At 43.7% G+C, this 19,113-nt stretch overlaps 4 protein-coding genes across 10 annotated transcripts in view; 3 read left to right on the forward strand and 1 right to left on the reverse strand.

Moving 5' to 3' along the window:
• Positions 1-7,098, forward strand: part of LOC139534197 (inositol 1,4,5-triphosphate receptor associated 2-like) — a 25,155-nt gene extending 18,057 nt beyond the window's left edge. The window contains exons 24-37 of one of the 4 annotated variants that reach the window (XM_071333094.1): positions 1,283-1,329; positions 1,641-1,729; positions 1,825-1,985; positions 2,462-2,546; positions 2,780-2,828; positions 2,970-3,003; positions 3,088-3,228; positions 3,384-3,518; positions 3,704-3,860; positions 3,936-3,979; positions 4,083-4,219; positions 4,441-4,545; positions 4,935-5,054; positions 6,009-7,098. In XM_071333094.1, coding sequence (XP_071189195.1) covers positions 1,283-1,329; positions 1,641-1,729; positions 1,825-1,985; positions 2,462-2,546; positions 2,780-2,828; positions 2,970-3,003; positions 3,088-3,228; positions 3,384-3,518; positions 3,704-3,860; positions 3,936-3,979; positions 4,083-4,219; positions 4,441-4,545; positions 4,935-5,054; positions 6,009-6,273 — 1,569 coding nt within the window. In that variant the 3' untranslated portion in view covers positions 6,274-7,098. The remainder of the gene's footprint in view (positions 1-1,282; positions 1,330-1,640; positions 1,730-1,824; positions 1,986-2,461; positions 2,547-2,779; positions 2,829-2,969; positions 3,004-3,087; positions 3,229-3,383; positions 3,519-3,703; positions 3,861-3,935; positions 3,980-4,082; positions 4,220-4,440; positions 4,546-4,934; positions 5,055-6,008) is intronic. The other 3 variants (XM_071333095.1, XM_071333096.1, XM_071333097.1) reach the window with 3 other exon arrangements.
• LOC139534199 (dynein axonemal intermediate chain 7-like) lies at positions 7,062-9,848 on the reverse strand. Its single transcript, XM_071333098.1, has 4 exons — positions 8,756-9,848; positions 8,403-8,563; positions 7,978-8,085; positions 7,062-7,604 (listed from the first exon to the last, which is right to left on the reverse strand). The coding sequence occupies exons 1-4, from the start codon at positions 8,909-8,911 to the stop codon at positions 7,589-7,591; spliced, it is 441 nt and encodes a 146-aa protein (XP_071189199.1). The 5' UTR covers positions 8,912-9,848; the 3' UTR covers positions 7,062-7,588.
• A 5,226-nt stretch (positions 9,849-15,074) lies between these two features.
• LOC139534201 (electron transfer flavoprotein regulatory factor 1-like) lies at positions 15,075-16,625 on the forward strand. 3 transcript variants are annotated; one of them, XM_071333102.1, is made up of 3 exons: positions 15,075-15,209; positions 15,584-15,658; positions 15,828-16,625. In XM_071333102.1, exons 2-3 carry the CDS (start codon positions 15,614-15,616, stop codon positions 16,071-16,073), a joined length of 291 nt encoding a protein of 96 aa, XP_071189203.1. In that variant the 5' UTR covers positions 15,075-15,209; positions 15,584-15,613; the 3' UTR covers positions 16,074-16,625. The 3 variants fall into 3 exon arrangements, with proteins under 3 accessions (XP_071189203.1, XP_071189204.1, XP_071189205.1); XM_071333103.1 differs by having other exon boundaries at positions 15,121-15,409; XM_071333104.1 differs by having other exon boundaries at positions 15,143-15,230.
• Positions 16,626-17,221: 596 nt separating this feature from the next.
• LOC139534202 (electron transfer flavoprotein regulatory factor 1) lies at positions 17,222-19,078 on the forward strand. 2 transcript variants are annotated; one of them, XM_071333105.1, is made up of 3 exons: positions 17,222-17,349; positions 17,757-17,833; positions 17,990-19,078. In XM_071333105.1, the coding sequence occupies exons 2-3, from the start codon at positions 17,789-17,791 to the stop codon at positions 18,221-18,223; spliced, it is 279 nt and encodes a 92-aa protein (XP_071189206.1). In that variant the 5' UTR covers positions 17,222-17,349; positions 17,757-17,788; the 3' UTR covers positions 18,224-19,078. The 2 variants fall into 2 exon arrangements, with proteins under 2 accessions (XP_071189206.1, XP_071189208.1); XM_071333107.1 differs by having other exon boundaries at positions 17,245-17,349; positions 17,760-17,833.
• The last annotated feature ends 35 nt before the right edge of the window (positions 19,079-19,113 follow it).

Genomic DNA, 19,113 nt, shown 5'->3' on the forward strand with positions numbered 1-19,113 from the left:
CTGTATAATCATCCACTCGATTTAGCCAAATAGGAGATATTATGTCATTCGCTGGGAGGTTATCTAGCAAGCTTAGCAACTTTGGTCATTTTACTTTTGTTTGACAGCCGTTACAAAGTCTGTATGATTTGAAAACTCAAGAGTGCGCTCTGTGTTGACACAGCCTAGGCCTAGCCTACTGCTGAAATATGCTGAATTAATTGAGGAACATAACGCTCAGAATGTATGAACGGCCTGTTTCGCAATTCACAAAAATGTAATTGGCGAACAAAGTTACTATATCATTGCTAAATATCAATCTCACTTGGTATGAAATCTTTACATAGGCTAGTGGTGCAATGACTATCCCTGGCTTAGTATCTTGGCTTTAAATGGGCACAACTGATTTTTGCTGTATTTCCTGGGACTCTCGGGTTAAATATGCATTATTCCCGGTATTGAAACTTGGTTGAACACACTTAAAGCTTTATAATCCCTTTATGAACACTTCATAACACATAGTAACATCAGCTTAGGCAGTTATTCAGTGGCAGGAAACGAAGACTGGTGTTATTGGCCAAATCTGCTTGACTTCAACACTGTGTTTGCTTAAGCAATGTCATGGACCGGTTGTTGCGTGAATAAATGCAACAGTCTTTGATTGTCCCGTGTCCTCCCTTCTGAATAACCGTTTTGTATATAAACATGGGTTGTGTAGAGTTTAAAAGCTTCATAGATAGATCCAGATCCCTTTTATCTGTTTTGCAGTGAGATTTGAGGTTGGTTTTATAGTGTCATTCTCATCTTGATTGTTATGCACAGTTCCATTTACCTTTTTAACCAATCCGCATTCAGGATTAGACCCACCAGTTGTATAACAGCCCTGCGCTGAAGTGTCCTGTTTTATATAGTCAGTGAGTTCCACTCTTACGTATCTGAAGTGTGTGTGCTGTATTCCACCGCCCCCACTACTTACTGCCCTGCCAGTGTAAATGCGTCGTCCACACTTACTCTGTCCAACACTCATACTCGCAGCCCCCGACACACACACACACACACCACACACTCCGCTGCAGGGCTCTCCATCAACCAGCACATTATGTAAGAAATGAGCATTCTCCATTCCGTCCTTGTATATTCACTGTACAGAGCAGAGATAACATTCTGATGCCATGGGACAGGTACGGTATGCAATTGTGCGCGTGTTTCTCTTTTTAATCGTGAACTTCCTCCGACAAAGGGTGCTGAAAGTGTGTTACAAGGCCACCTGCATTTATCTCTCACCTCTCTCGCTCTTTCTCAGACGCTAACCCAGGACCAGCTGGCTGAGAGAGTGCTAGCAGAGGACAGGTGAGTGTGTGTGTGTGTGTATACATGGTTGTGTCCTAGTTACATGATGGAAGTGGTGTACTTTCCTCCGACTTATGCTGTCTGTGTGCTGAGATGTATTTTCTGTTAGGAGGCTAATGTCGGCTTTGTTTGGAATTGTTTGGAACGTTACTCTTGCTTTTGGTTGTGATAGAGGCACCCGGTAGTGATAAGGGCAAGTTGTGCAATTGTTTTGGCATGGTGGAATTGCTGCAGCGCTCTCGTGTGTGTGTGTGTGTGTGTGTGTGTGTGTGTGTGTGTGTGTGTGTGTGTGTGTGTGTGTGTGTGTTCAGCACCAGCCTGTTACCAGTACTAGAGGAGGAGGAGGAGGGCATACAGGAGTCAGTGGTGCAGGTGTCTACAGCGGAGGTGGACTTGGCAGGTAGGAGGAAATAGAAGAGCTATGGCCTCCTGCCAACATTGTGTGTGAGGGAGAGTGTGTGTGTGTGTGTAACACTCCTTTCACCGTCTCTACAGGGACAGTCAATCTGGCAGGGGACGGAGGCTCTCAGACCATGGATGGACTGAATGTTGCGCCCACTGACCCGTCACAGGGTCCAAGGGATGCTACGACGCCTGACCCCCCAGGAGCCAAAATGGACTCCCTGGTTCTCAGGAGCAAGTTCAAGAAGGAACTGGTGAGCTGTCTATTTAATGATATATGGCTACCTGTCTCAAATGGCACCCTAATCCCTAGTGCACTACAAGGGGTTCTGATCAAAAGTAGTGCACAAATCATTTGAGATGAGAGCTCTGTGATAGTGAGAACTTTGCATACATAGTATCATGACCTTGTGACTTATTGAGAAAATGTTGTCTTTCCTGCCTTGTGTGGGAGTGAACATTCTTTCACTTTAGTCGACTCTGTGCTTATCTACACAGGGAAGCACTTCACAGCGCTCTGGCAGAATGAATGATAGTCCTACAGTATACCTAGCTAGATCTGTACAATGTGACATTGGTTCCTGGATACAGTCTGTTAGATTGTTTAGAATCGTGTGTGTCTGAGGCGGAGGATAGCAGCGAGACCGGGAAGAGTGTGTGTACAGTGAGGGAGAAGTGTGTGTGTGTGTGTGTGTGTACGGAGTGTGTAACGTTCACCACAATCATCCAGGAGCTGTCTCACAGTATGGATGTCATCGAGGAAGGGAAGGTACAAGAGGACCTGAGTGAAACCGGTGTTACCACAGAGAAGAACGGTGAGTTAACCCCAGATACCTCAGCTGAGAATGCTGCTAATATATTGATGATAGTATAAGTCCAATTACTGACTGAAGTCAAAATTGTCACGTTGTGTGGTCGATTTATAGTTTTTCTAATCTATCTCTTTCTATTGTAAAACAGAGATCAATAGCAAGACAAATGTTTGAATATTTTAAACCATGAGCCTCTTTCTCTTGCTCTCTCTATGTTTCTCTGTGTCCCATACCAGTTGAAACCTCTGTTGTTTCTGAGGACTCAACCGTAGGTGACAGAAGCAGGTAGGATACTCAACAATACAGTACAATACCTCATATTTTAGAGATACATTGCAAGATGATAATATAAATGCTCTCAGGTACTGACTCATAGCGTTGTTTTCTAGTGACAGATACTGTGATACTCTGTTTTCCTCATTGCAGCCTGTCCCCTAACGACAAGGAGATTGAGGTAGTGGTAAGCTTTCCAACATTTTCTTTCTCTTGATTATCTCTCTGTATGTACCATCATAGAGCTAAGGCTGTGTTGTCTTCCTGTCAGACGGAGTTCCAGCGCCTGTCCCTGGGCTTTAAGTGTGACCTGTTCACCCTGGAGAAGAGGCTGAGGCTGGAGGAGAGGTCACGGGACCTGGCCGAGGAGAACGTCCGGAGGGAGGTGTCCAGTTGCCAGGGACTACTACAGGTAAGAAGTTTAAGAGAGGGGCGATATGTGTAAGAGGGGAGAGGTTGAAGAGGGAGACAAAGGAGTGAGGTGTCCAAATGTAGCTGTCAGGACTTGCTACAGGTGAGAGGGGTATACAATTTCCTTCTTACCTTCCTCGTGTCTCCTCTTCCCAGGCAATGGCCCCTCTGTGTGAGGATGATAACCAGTCTATGGAGATCATCGAGAGACTTCAGAAGAACCTGGACATCCTCATCCAGTCCATGACCAGGGTGTCCAGTCGCTCAGAGATGCTGGGCGCCATACACCAGGTACAGTACAATTGAATTGCGTGATTTGTCCCCCTCTCTCTTGAGGAGAGTCATCTAGGTAGACGGTGTAGGTCGGCGTCTGTGTGATGTCTCTCTCCCCCTGCAGGAGTCTCGTATAGGTACTGGTAAAGCGGTGGAGGGGGGTGGTGTTTGTGTGTAACCTCTCGCTCTCTCTCCCCCTCCAGGAGTCTCGTACAGGCAAGGCAGTAGAGATAATGATCCAGCATGTAGAGAACCTGAGGAGGATGTACACTAAGGAACACGCTGAGCTCACTGAGCTGAGAGAGAACATGCTGCAGAACGAGAGGTCCTTCGGCTCCCACTCTGGAGGAACACACTCCGGTGAGGGACACACACACACACACACACATACCTCTATCTTATGTTTCTTTCTAATACTGAATATGTTTCCTTCAGATGATTTCAGAGGCAAAAAGCAATCTGGAGCAACGTACTATAAGGTAGGTCAGTTTAGGCTCAGTGTATATGATGTGCTGCTGTTTTAGTCAGTCTGTGCCATCTGTACACTGTCTGGTATTGTTTCCCTATTCCTCTTTTCCTCAGGCATCAGCCCGACGGGTCAGCATAGCAGCTATCCCCCGATCCGGTGGGGGAGGGGGACCCATGCACTATGACACGCCCAATAAAGCACAGGACACCACAGAGACGGAGGCGGAGAGACTCACCCGCAGATCTCCCTGGTAGGTAGACTACAGCACTGTGTGGGGGGGGGGGGGAATAGGGAGTGGTTGAATAATATTTAACCGCAGTCTTGACCCTGTTTTGCAAAACAAACACCATTCGGATTTCTGAGGGAGAAAATGTCCATCTAGGGGCCTTTGTTAAAACATGACTTGCGGGCCGTGTAGTCTGTGTGCGGTGTTTGTGTGGAATGTGACGTATGTATGTGGCGCGGTTACAGGAATGTGACAGGGAAGAGCACGGGGCGTCCTCCTCTAAAGCGCTTTGTTAGCTCCGGGGCTTGGGTTGAGACTGACGAGCCCTCACTCGTGATGCTGATGAAGGGGTAAGTGCTGATATCGACTGTGTGTCAGAAGCACACGCGAGTGTCGTACTTGACCTCAACCTGAAAACAAACGTTCTGCATGATGTGCCCATTTTAATTTGCCCAACCATGTACTGTATGTATGTAACAAGTCTGTGGTTCTACCTAGTCAGCAGGAGAATAACCTGCGTACATAACAAGCGCATGTGGGACATTTGATTGCAGAGTATCTGTGTGCTTTTGTGTTCATGCCCTGAGCATGTATGTAACAATGTGGGTCCTTAGTGTGTGTTGTGTTAAACAAGTGTGTGTGTGTGTGTGTGTGTGAGACATGCATTACAGAGTGTCTATGTGTGTATGTATTTTTGTGTGTGTGTGTGTGAACCGTGCATGCCCACACCGTTCCACAGGCCTGCCTACGACACAGACTCCCCTTCAGATGAGGAGAGGAGAGAAGTGCCCGTTCAGAGGAAGTCCAGTCTCACTGAGCTGGGCAACAAAATCACCGCCCTGATTATGCCCAACAAGACGTTAGTAGTGAACCAACCACTAGTGTTTCGCTTCCATCTACAGCCAGGCAGCACTGCTTTTTACTGCTGCGTAGCTGGTTAGGCTTAGCAGCTTCTCTGCTGCTCCTGAGGCTTATATACTTTTCACACCATCGTGCCCACTTGAACCATACTGTACTGTGCTGGCTCAGATAATAGTTTTTTTTCACCAACTACCGTGGATGCGTAACGAGGCCAGAGCAGTACAGCTCGGCTTAGCTCAGTAGTGTGAAAAGCGTTCTGGATGCTGTAGCCTGGATTCCTGTCTGTTTTCTGCTTCAGCCAACTGCTTGACAAATGTAAAGCAGTGGGTTAAATCATAAGACCATCTGGCTTCCAGGCTGTGCTGCTTTAGGTCCGGGGAGCAGACTCTGGTCCAGATTTGACTGAGCAGAAAGACGGGTGTAAACAATATACCTGGTCTAGAGCGAACGCTTTGTCAATCTGGCCCTTGGTCTCTGAGCCCGGGCAGTCTCTGGATGTGTGGTTGTGGTGAGGGTCTCGGTTCAGTGTTTCTGCTTCAAACAAACTCTCCTTCAGCTCTAATCTCTTCCATCCATTCCCATCAGGAGAACTGGTGTGTGTGTGTGTGTGTGTGTGTGTGCTCTGGGGAGTGTATGTGAGACATGCATTGCCTCGCCGCTCAACCTGCTGCAGTGCTTTAGTGCTGTTTTTCTATTGTCTGTGTACCAGGTGTGTGCTACACAGAGTGCTTTAAAAGTGGTGGTCAGTCCACGCTGCTAACGCCATCCTAACTTAGCCTAGGCACCAGTCTGTTTCTGCATCGCTACATCACTGCTTTGGGGATACGGACAGACGACCAGCTGGCTAAAGCAGACTGACTGTCTCATCCAGACATTAGCTTGGCTTCGCCTAACCCAGGCTAAATCTTATTTTGGCGTCCATTCTAAATCTTCTCTTTCCCTCTCTCCCCAGTCCCATCCTGGCAGAGCAGGCCGCAGCAGCCCCGGGTTCAGGCTACTCCTCCCAGCCTGCGTCTGCAGCGAGTGGGTCCCGGGGACTGTGGCTGTGGCTGGCCCTAGTAGTGGTCCTAGCAGGCCTCCTGGCCCTCCTAGCCAGCCTGGTGCTGCAGCCGGCCGTGGATGCAGCGCCCGTGGGGACAGGGGACTCCTGGGTGACCATCCAGCAGCTCCTGTGGCCCTACACAGGGCTGAGGCACAACGGACAGCCACCGGTTTAGAGGGGCAGTGGCCCCAACAGACAGAGATGGACAGGCAGGCATCTGGCTATGGTCAACCCCTGGAAGGTCTTCTGCAACTTGAACCATCACGTGTGTTCTACTAGTTAGTGTGTGAAGAAAGAGCAATTGAAGACAGAAGCAGTCGGCGTGTTGGTGCTGAAGTTTCTGAACACTGACCACCACAGCTAAGGGAGATTTCCTATTGGTGCCCGGAGACATTCTGCCGCACCATTACGGAAGGGAGATTGTAATGTTATTGGCCGTTGTATATGTGGGCACAATGTTGTCCAATCAAGTCAAGGAGGACACCAGTGTTGGGCTGTCCAATCATGTAATGGACTTCAGTGCATGCTATCCAATCACGTCACACCTTTTTGAGCGTTTGTTGGTCCATCAACATGCTTGCTCATGGACAGTGGATTTAGCAGTTTTTGCTTTTTAAAACACATTTCATAGTAAACTTCTGAATCTATGGCATTTGCGGTTGCCTGAAGAGGCCACCACTTTAAGAATTATTTAGCATTAATTTGTTAAGTTGTTGTAGGTGAAATAGTTTTTTTTTTTATTACATTTATGAACCTTGGTAATACACTGCCATTTTTTAATTTAATTTATTGTTTGACAGCATTAGACTGTGTGGGGATATGAATATCTATTATATTGCATCTGTTTTTGTTATAACCAGCGTTTTGTTACAAACTCACACAAATGGTTTTTACGCTACTTCTTTAAGTGCTCACTTGTGAAATTCATCCACTTTTGTATGTTCCAAAGAGGGGGAGTCAAACTTTACACAATAAAGGAACTTTATTCTACAGAAATAAACTTTGTGGTTTTACATGAGGGTCCATCTGTTGTAAGGGTTAAAGTTCACAGTGAGCAGTCTGTCATACCCACGGTGCTCTGCACAGAGTAGGTTGAAGTTGCCGCTAACCTCTGATACAAGATCAGATATACATATTCCCCCTAATGGTTAAAGTTATGATTGGGAATTGTCAAATCTGATCCTAGATCTGTTGTTTTTGGCTACTCCTACATGGGGAGTCTGGTATCTACTGTAGTCAGGAGTATGTGAGAGGCCGTGTGGCACACAGCAGTCTATGCACGGCATCGACGAACAGGTGGTGAGAGCGTCGCGCCTGTTCCTGTCCGGCGCGGGACATGTCGTCTCCGAGCATGTGCAGGAAGGTGGAGTGGAACTCACTGCCGGAGTCCAGCTCTGGAGAGAACGCCTCACTGTGTTCCTTGCTCATCAGCCTCTGGCACCTCCGGGTCCCCAGCAGGTACACACACCACGAGTCCTCTTGGACCGGGTCTAGGTGCTCACACACCTGGGAGAGAGGTTAATCCTACTGTACACACACACACCACGACGACACTGGGATGGCTGCTAGATGCTCACATACTTTGGAGAGAAGGTGCCAATAGTACGGTAAATATCCATTCCATCTGCACGGACAAAGTACTATGCAGGTGCAGGGTAATGTCAGTACCAGAGGTGAATGTCAATCAAATCTAGTTGTCCAGTCAACCAGCTCAATGTTTCCCCTATATGCACTGCAGCTCTTTGTTCCTGATTCTGAAGCTACTTCTGTTACTATCTGGGAAGGTCCTCTATCCAAGGACTCTTCCTCATTCTGTGTGTGTGACAGAGGATGTGAGTGTGTTTAAACAGTATGCATCTCTAGGTGTGTGTGTGTGTACCTGCAGCACCAGATGCTCCTGGCCACACTGTGTTCCACTGGCTCCAGGAGAAGGCGGGGGGGGGAGAGCAGTGCCATCTGTTCATACACCGCGTGTTCTATCAGGGTCCTGGAGAATAGGTTAATGTTATGACACAAGCTTTTCAACTCGACACCATTTAAGCCTAACAGGATTTTCAGTTCAAAGAGTTGATTTGTTGAACTTTTTTTTACAGAGGGTCCTACAAGGGAGAAGGATACCGCATCAGACATGTCACACCCCAATCTAGCAATCCACTGTAGGTTTCCCATGAGTTGCTAATAGGTTTTTGTTGCAAAAAGCTATACAGGTTCAACGGTGTTACAAGCAACATGAATTGTGTGCCCACCCTTGCTTTGTGTAACATTCTTCATCTAATCCACAGTATGCGGGTTGATGGCACTCACCTTTTGCGTTTACGGGTGACATATTTGTCGGAGTATTGGTTGACGAAGATGTTGACCCCCGTGCTGACCATGGCTTTCTGCAGTACAGAGGGACTCATCCACTGGCCCAGGATGTGGTTCAGTCCTCTCTCCTGGTCTGACTGGAGCATACACTTGTTGTCCTGTCAGAGAGAGGAGCAAGGAGTCAGGATGCATTGTGTCGTGGATTTGGGCAATGCCTAGATACAATAATAGCCTCGTTTCCTTCATTACCACTGAAAACATTGTCTAGATTTCCACAATACTGTTTCCCCAGATATGAATCACTGAGGAATGTTCACGAATAAAGGAAGCAATTTTAGACTGAGACGCACCCAGATTCTATGGAGGAGATGGAGCATGACATTGTGAGTTCTTGCCGTGATGGTGAGCAGGGCAGAGTCCTGGCCCAGTGGTCTGAGCTCCCAGCTGTGGAACGGCATGTTGACATACGAGTCCTGTAGCAGCGTGAAGGCGTAGAACGAGTCCATCTTGAACGAGATCTTCCGCTCTGCCTCGTCGTACGTCTCACTGATGCAGTCTGTCTTCCAGTGCTGACCTAACGCACAGCTCTAACGCACAGCTCTGCATGGCGGCATATTCAATGAACTGATGAAAACTAACCAAGCGCTCCAGGACAGGTTGTCTACAGAAATAAAGGAACTTAAAAATCAAGAAATTCAACCAAGACAAAAAAAGACAAGGCCGAGGACAAAGTCTACTTCTGGAGAAACCCTGACAAAAGAGGTCCTGCTCCTCCTCTCCATGACAGACGCAGGAGGGATGCCGCTTACTTCTATCCACTCCTGTGACCAACGCTCTACAACCAGCGCCTCATCCACTTCCAGTGCCAGTTTCTTATCCAAGGAAGGAAGGGCGGGGGTGGTCGCAGGCACGCGCACCGACGAGATGCCGCACCGGACGGGGTAAGAAGAAACGACTACCAGAGGCAGAGGGGACCGTTAACACGGTCCCAGAACCCGCGGGCCTGAGTGTCTTTAATTTCTCAAGCAAGATATTGAGCCCTGCCCATGTCTCCTTGCTTAATAAAGGGGTATATTTTATGCCTGCAATGATTTTGATGTTAAGGTAGACATGTATACGTTTTTTTTATTTTTTTGTTTTTTTATTAACATCCATTTAAGGGAATAGTTTATCGCCCCCTAATCGTGATATTTCTACTGAACAAGTCGGTTGCTCACCTGCACATACTCCGACTCCTTTCAGAAGCACGATTTATTGTGTACCTCCAGCCAATCGCAATCACTCTACTGAGACATATTGCAGACTTGTTGAAAAATATGTTGCTCATCTCCTTAAGAACGAACAGGAGTACATATCTTTCGAAAATTTACATAAGGATGAAAAACAAGCGTTGCTTGATTTACAATCTGATTCCTCAGACCTTACCCGCCCTGCTGATAAGGGTGGGTCAGTTGTACTCATGGATAGGACAGTTTATGTAAATGAGTGTCATAGACAACTGTTCGACAACACATTTTACAAGAAACTCAGAAGTGACCCCACTGCCCAATTTCAGAACACGATCTTTACTGTCCTAGATGGGTATTTAAGTTCTGGTCAGAAAACGAAAAAAGAACACGACTTTTTGGCTATTCAACACCCTAAAATTGCCACTTTCTGTACTTTGCCGAAATTACACAAGAATGTCACTAAACCTCCAGGGCGCCCTATTGTAGCGGGCAGTGATGCAGTAACGGCCCCTCTATCTACTTTTGTTGACTTTTTTATTAGACCACTCGCAGAACAGCTCCCCTCCTTTGTAAAGGACACCAGCAGTATGATCTCTATTATTGGATCTCTTGATCCTCTCCCTGAGAATACCTTGTTAGTTACTTTTGATGTTGAGTCGTTATACACAAATATTCCACACGAGGGCGGTATTGAAGCTATGGAACATTTTCTTCTGTTACGTGACCCTAATGAACTACCTTCCAGTGCATGCATTATAACATTGGCTGAAATAGTACTCACACACAACTATTTCATGTTTCTAAATTATTTCTTTATTCAGACGAAGGGTACTGCTATGGGATCCCCCATGGCTCCTAATTATGCTCATTTTATGTGGGATACATGGAGAAAGTCTATTTTCAATTCTCTCAACAACAAAAAATATTGCCTAACATTATTTGGAAATTGTATATTGGCTGAGACGCAAAGAAAATTAATGGAGAGGGGGTACAAAAATGGTCAGATTAATACTGCCATTGAGAAAATTCAAAACGAGACATGAGGTCAGTCTCGCAAAAAAGAAGCATACTTCCGTTCTAACTACCCGCTATTCAAAGCGCTCTGAACAAATTAAGGAAATCGTTAACAAACATTGGCACATTCTAAATCCGATGATAGTATAGGTAATGTGTTTTCGGACCTTTCCTTGGTCGTATTCTCGCGGGGCAGAAATCTCAGAGATCAATTGGTACACTCAGGTTTTTTAAATTTTATTAACAACAAATCAATTCAGGAAGTACATGTGGGAACACAAGTATATATAAATAATATACAAAGGACAATTGGGCTAGGGGGTACAATATCACATTACACAAGGACCTTAAGGGACATACATACTCTAACAAAAAATCTGTTAGAGTTAAGTGTATTTAATTGTCTTAAAATACAGTTCAATTTATTTTTGTAAGGTAAGAAAATGTGGTGTTTTGTTTGTAAATTTACATATGTGAATATGAAATTTGGCCAAAAGAATAATGAAATTAATTACATAAAAATGTTTCAGCTTATTTCTATCGTAGGTAAAGAATCCAAGCAGTACATCTCTCCACAATAGTGTAAGATCTTCGTAAATGTGTTCAGTTATAAACCTACTGATGTCTTGCCACAGTTTTCTTACATGTATACAATGCCAAAAAAGATGCAACACTGTTTCTGGGTGGTCATTACAAAATTAGCAATTTGAGTTGATGTTTTCCTTAACTTCTTCATATAGTGGTTGGCAGGATAATATTTATGAATAATTTTAAATGAAACTTCCTTAATTTTGTTAACAAGTAGGTATGTGTGTGGCAACATCCAAACTTTTTTCCCAACAGATATTTTACTAACTGTATTTACTAAATACAGTTATTAACCAATGATATCAGGCCACACCTGGCCATGATTACAGACACCTGTGTGTCTTTTGACACTATATAAACGAGTCACCCCGCAGTGTTTGTCATTATACCCTGATGAAGACGGCTTGTCTGTCGAAACATTGGACCTGACGTTTTTGCATCTGAGCTCCTATGGTGTGCGGCTCTCCTTTAATTTTTAAACTGTTCCACTCTGCTAGCCAGCACCTCGCCTAAATAGGTATGCGTTTCCTTCCTCTCTAGATTATTCTGACCTATTGATTGACATATAATTTTAGACATCATGGCTCTCAATAATGTAGAATAGGGAATCATATCAACTCCACTCATTTCTATCTGTAAGTTCTGTACTTTTTGTGAAGAGTGCCCCCCACAAGGTAGGAACTACATTCAGATTCTGGGATATGTTAAAATACATGTATTTAACAGTATCACTATCAGTCCCAGTCAATGTGGGGCCCGTCCAGTTCTCCTCCAGGTGTCTCTCACCTTCAGGGTCCCAGCGGGCCATCTGTGGGTCCTCCAGGAACAGGACAGAGTCAGGCAGAGTGACTGTGACCCCTACAGGGGAACAGGTCAGGACCCCACTGTCCTCCAGCTTCATGGAGGCGGAGCCCTGGATCTGCGACTGCTCCGTGGGGTAAGGGAACGGCTGCAGCCCTGTGTCCAACAGCTAGGGTTTGGGGCGAGAGACCCTAATGTTAACTTGGAGAAATAAAGGCAGAAGTGGTTCTTACTTTCCTTAAGGTTATCTAGTCCCCTTGATTAATGCATCATATCGAACAACTTCAAAGAGTAGTTTACACATTCAGTAACCCACAGAAGGGGTGCCCAATCACAGTCCATGGAGTACATTACAATGAGCGGTAGGAAGGGAAACTGCTGTCAGAAAGGGCACTTTCTGAACTATACTGAACATAAATATAAACCCAACCCATGTATGCACGTGTTTGAGAGGATCATAACTATAATGTACTGTATCTTATTGTGCTTTCAAGGGAAATATCTGGGAAATACAAGGTCAAATCCTGACGTCGGTGAGCTTCAGGTCGCAAAGTATGCGCTCTAGAAATAGGCCTGAGTTCCAGACATGGAATTCCGAGTGGGATCACAGTTCAAAACGATTTTTCCAAGTTGGAGCTCGTTTTTTTCTCAGTTGTCTTGAATGCACTGAAGTCTGAAGGCGGATTTTCTGAGTTCCCAGTTGTTTTGAATGGAACAATACATCGGATGCATATTGTCTCACGTCAGATCAGATGGCGTCACGGAGAGTGATGCTCCTCGTGCTATCTGACGTAAGACATTGGCCCTGTTCGAGAGGATCAAAACCGTATCATAGGTAAACTGTGACTGACACTGATCTCCAAATAATAATGAGTAGTTATTTATGATGAAAGGTGATTTGTAGATCAGTCAGTCGGCAGTCAACTGCAGTTGTTTTGGTGCTCTCAAACACGGTCAATGACATAGGGTCTCCACCCACTCTGCCCATTTTACAAAGACAAGTATGATCGTTCAGTGGGCTCTTTCACATTTTATTGACATTATATCCCAAAACTCGGATTTCGTAAACAAATACATCTGGTAATAAGCACTGAGCTTTGTTGACATAGCAGTGCACGTTTCTAGTAACATCTTTTGAAGATTTTACATTTTGCGGTCGTCGTCCTCAAAATTGTTTCCGCGGGTCTCTAAAAGCAAAATTAGGATGACACGAGCTGAATTAAATGTAAAAGGATTTGAAAATAACTTGGTATACGCTCAGTGCTCTGTTTATATTTCACAGAGATATGCTTGTTTTTGTGAGAAATCTTTGAAAAAGAACAGGTGTAAAAACGGCTAGCTGGACCCGTCTGAGCGGTTGACTGAAGATGCCTTCACCCGCTAGTAACTTAAGCTGACTCTAATTTGGTCAGACCCACTACAGGCGGTCGGCAAGAACCGGGCAGATGTGTCCATATCCTTAGTTTTATTTTCTAGTTCACCACCACACATTAGCGCACATAGAAACACAAGATCACTTCTTATTGCAGATGCATGCACAAACACTTCTAGAAAACACACAGAAAACTTGGTCCTCATCAGCTAAAGATGACAACCACTTTGAGCTATAGTGGGAAAGGCCGGAGTCCAAATGTCCATTCACGCACACCGGTTGGCTGAAACCAGGAGTCCGTGATAGACAGCTGATAAGGGAAGAAATCACCTAATAGACTACCACAGTATGAATCATGATACCCATAAAAGCTAGCAGTCAAACAGGGAAATGGTTCCAATCGTTTTTCCACCATTCAGTTTTCCCATAGGGGATTTTAGAAACACTTCAAATAAGGGCCGTGTTTCATGCAGAAGTACCCTGGTGTGACGTCTTGATAACTGTAAGTCTCTAGGTCAAAATGTACCCATGATACAATACCGCTTTATGCTCTTCAACAGGGCCACTGAATGACTCTACGAATAATAATGGGCACGTTCGAGCCGATCACTTTTGTCAAGTTGCTGACCAAAGCTGTTGCAGTATGGAGGGGGAAATGTGTCCGACTTGCGCCTACATGTCGACTGCATGAACTTTACAAAAATCATGTGATCATGACGTTTTGACTGCAGTATACTGCAAGTTTCTGCAGTTGCTCTTCACCAACTTCATCCTGCAGCCACCACCTGCATTGTGGGAGGCTACTGTACATTTTTAACCAATCATTAGTTGTTTTTTTACTCATGCAAAAGTAACCAAATACATAATTGAAACAGGAATCAACTTTACCGTGATTAATGTATACAGTGGACAAACTAATGTGATGTTTGAGGCCCTCACACTAATTGATTGTACAATGTACACACATACGATTTCAGTTTGTAAGTGTATGATATGGGGTTTGAAGACATGTTCATTTCGACATTATAAAGAAAAACATATAAACAATGGCAACACTGCCATATTAATATCAGAGTTGTTGTTTGAAAACCAGATTGGTGTCTGACTTTAACTGCCACAGATGCACCTCCCCCGACATCACTCATCGACTCCTTTACAGTCGGTTGCTTTAGCCGACTGAAACTACTCACTACAATGAGTCGTTTTTATTTTATTTTTATGAGTAGAACTACTGATGCAAGGTTCTTTGTAGATCAGTCATGCTGCGTTAATGTGCTAGTTGGAACTAGGAAACTCTAAAATGTCCGACTTGCTAACAAGTTGTAGTAATACACGTGCCGCATTCAACGAATCATCAAGTCGGAAATGTTCGAGTTTCCTAGTTTCGACTAGCATGTGAACGGGCATTAGACGGCAGTTGCCTGCACTGTCGGTTGCCTGCAACATCGAACAAGCCCAACGTCTAATAGTCGGAACATGTCACTCCTATGCGACGCTCGTCCCTCAACCAGCTATAAGCGTGTCATGGCTAGAAAGAATCCAACTTTTGTCAAATTAATTTAAAAATATATATATTTTTAAATGTCATTTTAGTTAATCCTAACCCGTTTTCTAACCGTATCCTGACCTGCTGCGTAAATTATCCTAAACTGCTATGAAAAGTCAAATCTGATGTTAATTTGACAAAAGCTGGATCCCTTCTAGCCGTGACACTGGAATCGACGCACTGTTTGACGTAATGCTCCCATGTAGCCAGTTTTCAGCAAGGTAGATAGCGTTCAGCACTGCGAGGATTTATCGGTAAGGGAGCCTAGATACAATGTAATGAAAGCTAAATTATATCGTGTGAATAAATCACAAAGCTAATTAATGTTTTTATAACCGAGGGTGTTTAGCCAATTACGTTACTATTAGGTAGCTAATCATTCGCTTTACCAGAGCTTTGCTACCTAGCCGCAGACTTTGTACTGTTACCTAAACTACCTGCTATGTGAACCAAGGTAAAATAAGCTAAAATGCACTATGCATGACACATAGCTAGCTAAAGATTGTAAGCTCACGGTATATGTGATGTGACAATCAGACATAAGCATATTTCTTTGAGCTGTTTTACATCATTAGCTGCTGAATAGTAATTCACCTGTTGTATCTTCTGTTCTTTTCTTCCATCCCAGTAGTGAAGGCTGATAGTCTCAGGCAGTGACATGGCAAACCCTTTGAGGAGAGAGGTTAGACAGCTGTACAAGAATGTAAGAATGTAACACTGGCTGACTGCTGTCAATGCACCCAAGCTTTTTTGTTACCCACACTTACTTCCAATATAAGATTTGCCACTCATGCAATCTTTTGCTATCTGTCCTAAACAATCCCCAAAGCACTGGGATTATCACTGGTAACCTGCCCTCCTTCCACTGACAGCTACTGTATCTGGGACGGGAATACCCCCAAGGAGCAGACTACTTCAGGGAGCGTCTGAACAGTGCCTTTATGAAGAACAAAGATGTCACAGACCCTAAGGAGATCAGAAAGCTTGTCGACTGTGGAGAGGCTGTGATTAAGGAACTGGGGACCCTGTACTATCTGAGGGAATATAGAACCATGAAAAAGCGTTTCTACGAAGAAGAATTGTTAGGCCTGCTGAATATAGGCAGACCGACAGACTGATAGCCCAGATGTTTGGCAACTGAATCTTCAGTATGCGGGTTGTTCCATGAATTGAGGACATTTTGGGTTGTTTAACTTGGTCCCCCAAAAATAATGATTTCACCTCATTTTAGCATGCTGTCATAAAGAGCACATGTTTAACTTTGTAAAAACCTATTTTCCATGTCAAGGGCTGAAATAAAACTAATGACTAGTAAGTGCTATTAAAGTAACAGGTTTGAAGTTTATCTTAAACCTTCCATAAATCCCCTTTCGATAGGGAATTGGAACTTGTGAGCAACAGGAAGGGGGATTCGAATGCAAGCTTCACGAAAATGTTTAATGTTTTAAAAATATTTCTAACCTATCTATGGGTTGACATGTTATGCTCGATGCGCTCTGATTGAATGAAATGAGAAGTTCTAGAGTACCCTCTTCCGTTTGTCTTCTCACCTATTCTTTCTGAAGTTGCTCCTTTTCAGACTTAATGAGCTTGCTTCCTTTCTTTTTGGCAGACTTGAACCAAATCAACTTGATGAACATAAATGTGATCATAAACAAATGTGCAAGCTACTGTATGCTTGTAATTTGTGGGCATTGGAAAAGTGAGTAAAAGTAAAGAACATATCTAAAGACTTGGGTTGCTTGGGAGAAATTGAAACATGTTATATTCAATTTAGCTAGCTAGGCTTTAATCTACTAGATCTAATATCTCTCATGAATCTAATGTAGAGAGAGATATGCTATTAATAACAAAGTTAACTTTGCATCCCCGGGGAGCTTACAAGGAAAGAACATAGAGAATAGAAAGTTAGGATATAGTATTTAGTTGTAGCAAGATAAGGCTGAAAGAACCAAACACAGACTTGCAGCACGCTTCCAGTAAAAGGAAGCTGATTTGCAGTCACTTGCTCACCTTGAGTCCTAGCTAGCTAACTGGTAATCTAATTTACTCTGGCTAGTAACAACTGGTAATTTATGCAACTAGCTACTTGGCTTGTAAACATATCAACCTAACCACAATATTAATTTTCTAACTGGTTAGCTTGCTATATAGGTAATGAAATAAAATTTGTTGGAAAACTGGTTACTATCTTCTCTTGGTGGGATATCTTTCAACTCTTTTCGCGTCCAAGTTACCATGGAAATGCCACCGCACGCACGCGCAATAGGTCCGTGTTTTGGTTTGCGACTTGTGAAAGGATTTACGGCGTTGTTTATGAACTCCCGAAGGGCAAAGTAACCAGCTATCGACACTACTTAATTGCAAGGATTTATTTATAAGGGACTTTATAATGTAATGGAATCTTGATTATATCGTGTGAATTAATCACAATGGATGTTTTTATAGCAGAGGGTGTTTAGCTACTTAGCCAAGATTATTGTGCTGAGAGACAACGTAACTTTTATCCCAGCACAAAGACAATTATTGGTTAAATTGCAGCTGCCAATTATCTAGCCAGCTAGCTAATCATTCGCTTTGCGACGTAGTCGCATTTTGGCCCTTTTGCACTGTTAACTAACCTACCTGCAAAGTGAACCAATGTAGGGTAAAATGTATGCATGACACAGCTAAGATTGTGAGGCTCACAGGATATGTGATAGCAATCAGACATATGCACATTTCTGAGCTGTTGTTTTACATAATCAGCTGCTGTATGCTAAATCACCAGTTGTATGTTCTGTACGTTTCTTCCATCCCAGTAGTGAAGGCTGCTACTGTCTCAGGCAGTGACATGGCCAACCCTCTGAGGAGTGAGGTTAGACAGCTGTACAAGAACGTAAGTTAAACGCTGACTGACTGCTGTCAATGCACCCAACCGTTGTTGTTACCACACGCCAGATTTGCTTCCACTCATGCAATATTTAGCTATCTTTCCAAAACAATCCCCAAAGCCTGGAATTATAATTGGTAACCGGTCTTCTTCCATTGACAGCTCCTGTTTTTGGGACGGGAATACCCCAAAGGAACAGACTACTTCAGGGAACGTCTGAAGAGAGCCTTTATGAAGAACAAAGATGTCACAGACCCCAAGGAGATCAAAAAACTAGTCGATCGTGGGGAATTTGTGATAAAGGAACTGGAGGCCCTGTACTATCTGAGGAAGTACAGAGCCATGAAGAAGCGTTACTACGAAGAAGAATTGTCCGCCGTGCTGAATATAGGCTGACCGATAGATTGATAGCCTAGATATTTGGCAGTTAAATCTTCAGTATGCAAGTTTTAGTTTAGCCGTCCATGAACACGAGTGTTATTAGCAACACAAACATCCTTAGACACAAATGTTAGCTATGTATTACAGATAAAAGTAACATTCTATTTTACGAGACTTTTACTTAAGTCAGTTAAGAACAAATTCTTATTTACAATGATGTAGGAACAGTGGGGTAACTGCCTTGTTCAGGGGCAGAACGACAGATTTTTACCTTGTCAGCTCGGGGATTCGATCTTGGAGCCCCTTGGTTGCAATCTTTCGTTTACTAGTCCCACGCTCTAACTACTAGGCTACCTGCCATCCCAAAATGAGTTACACTTGCCTCTCTTACCCACCTCGAGCTGTGGAATGACATCCACCAAATGACTACATGCAGTTCAAATGCCTAGAGTTCTCTCGTGTACATAATTGTAAATAATACATTATAGAATGTGTTGATTACTTGTAGAATGTAATTTAATGATATAAGTATAAATATGACAGAGCTATTTCGAATTCATATTTTTTTTTTAAATGTACAACACTGATAGCACTATGTTTTTAATAAATGGGAAACACAAGTCAAGTCAAAGATATTTCATTATTAACAATCCTAACTCTACTTGTCTTTTCAAGTTGATGTGATGTAGGCTACATACAGTGCCTTCAGAAAGTATTCACACCCCTTCCACATTTTGTTATGTTACAGCCTGAATTTAAAATGTATTACATTTAGATTTTGGGTCACTTGCCTACACAAAATACCCCATAATGTCAAAATTGAATTATATTTTTTGAAATTGTAACAAATGAATTAAAAATGAAAAGCTGTCATGTCTTGAGTCAATAAGTATTCAACCCCTTTG

The sequence above is a fragment of the Salvelinus alpinus genome, chromosome 11 (assembly GCF_045679555.1).
Source record: "Salvelinus alpinus chromosome 11, SLU_Salpinus.1, whole genome shotgun sequence".
NCBI lineage: Eukaryota > Metazoa > Chordata > Actinopteri > Salmoniformes > Salmonidae > Salvelinus > Salvelinus alpinus.

What these genes read in the sequence shown, in the direction of transcription:
- LOC139534199 (XM_071333098.1), bottom strand. Translation starts at nt 8,911, where the DNA reads ATGGACTCGTTCTACGCCTTCACGCTGCTACAGGACTCGTATGTCAAC. An exon ending in ATCTCCTCCATAGAATCTGG is followed by an intron (nt 8,564 to 8,755) that starts GTGCGTCTCAGT and finishes TCTCTCTGACAG; the next exon opens with GACAACAAGTGTATGCTCCA. An exon ending in GTCACCCGTAAACGCAAAAG is followed by an intron (nt 8,086 to 8,402) that starts GTGAGTGCCATC and finishes CCTATTCTCCAG; the next exon opens with GACCCTGATAGAACACGCGG.
- LOC139534201 (XM_071333102.1), top strand. Translation starts at nt 15,614, where the DNA reads ATGGCAAACCCTTTGAGGAGAGAGGTTAGACAGCTGTACAAGAAT. An exon ending in TTAGACAGCTGTACAAGAAT is followed by an intron (nt 15,659 to 15,827) that starts GTAAGAATGTAA and finishes TTCCACTGACAG; the next exon opens with CTACTGTATCTGGGACGGGA.
- LOC139534202 (XM_071333105.1), top strand. Translation starts at nt 17,789, where the DNA reads ATGGCCAACCCTCTGAGGAGTGAGGTTAGACAGCTGTACAAGAAC. An exon ending in TTAGACAGCTGTACAAGAAC is followed by an intron (nt 17,834 to 17,989) that starts GTAAGTTAAACG and finishes TTCCATTGACAG; the next exon opens with CTCCTGTTTTTGGGACGGGA.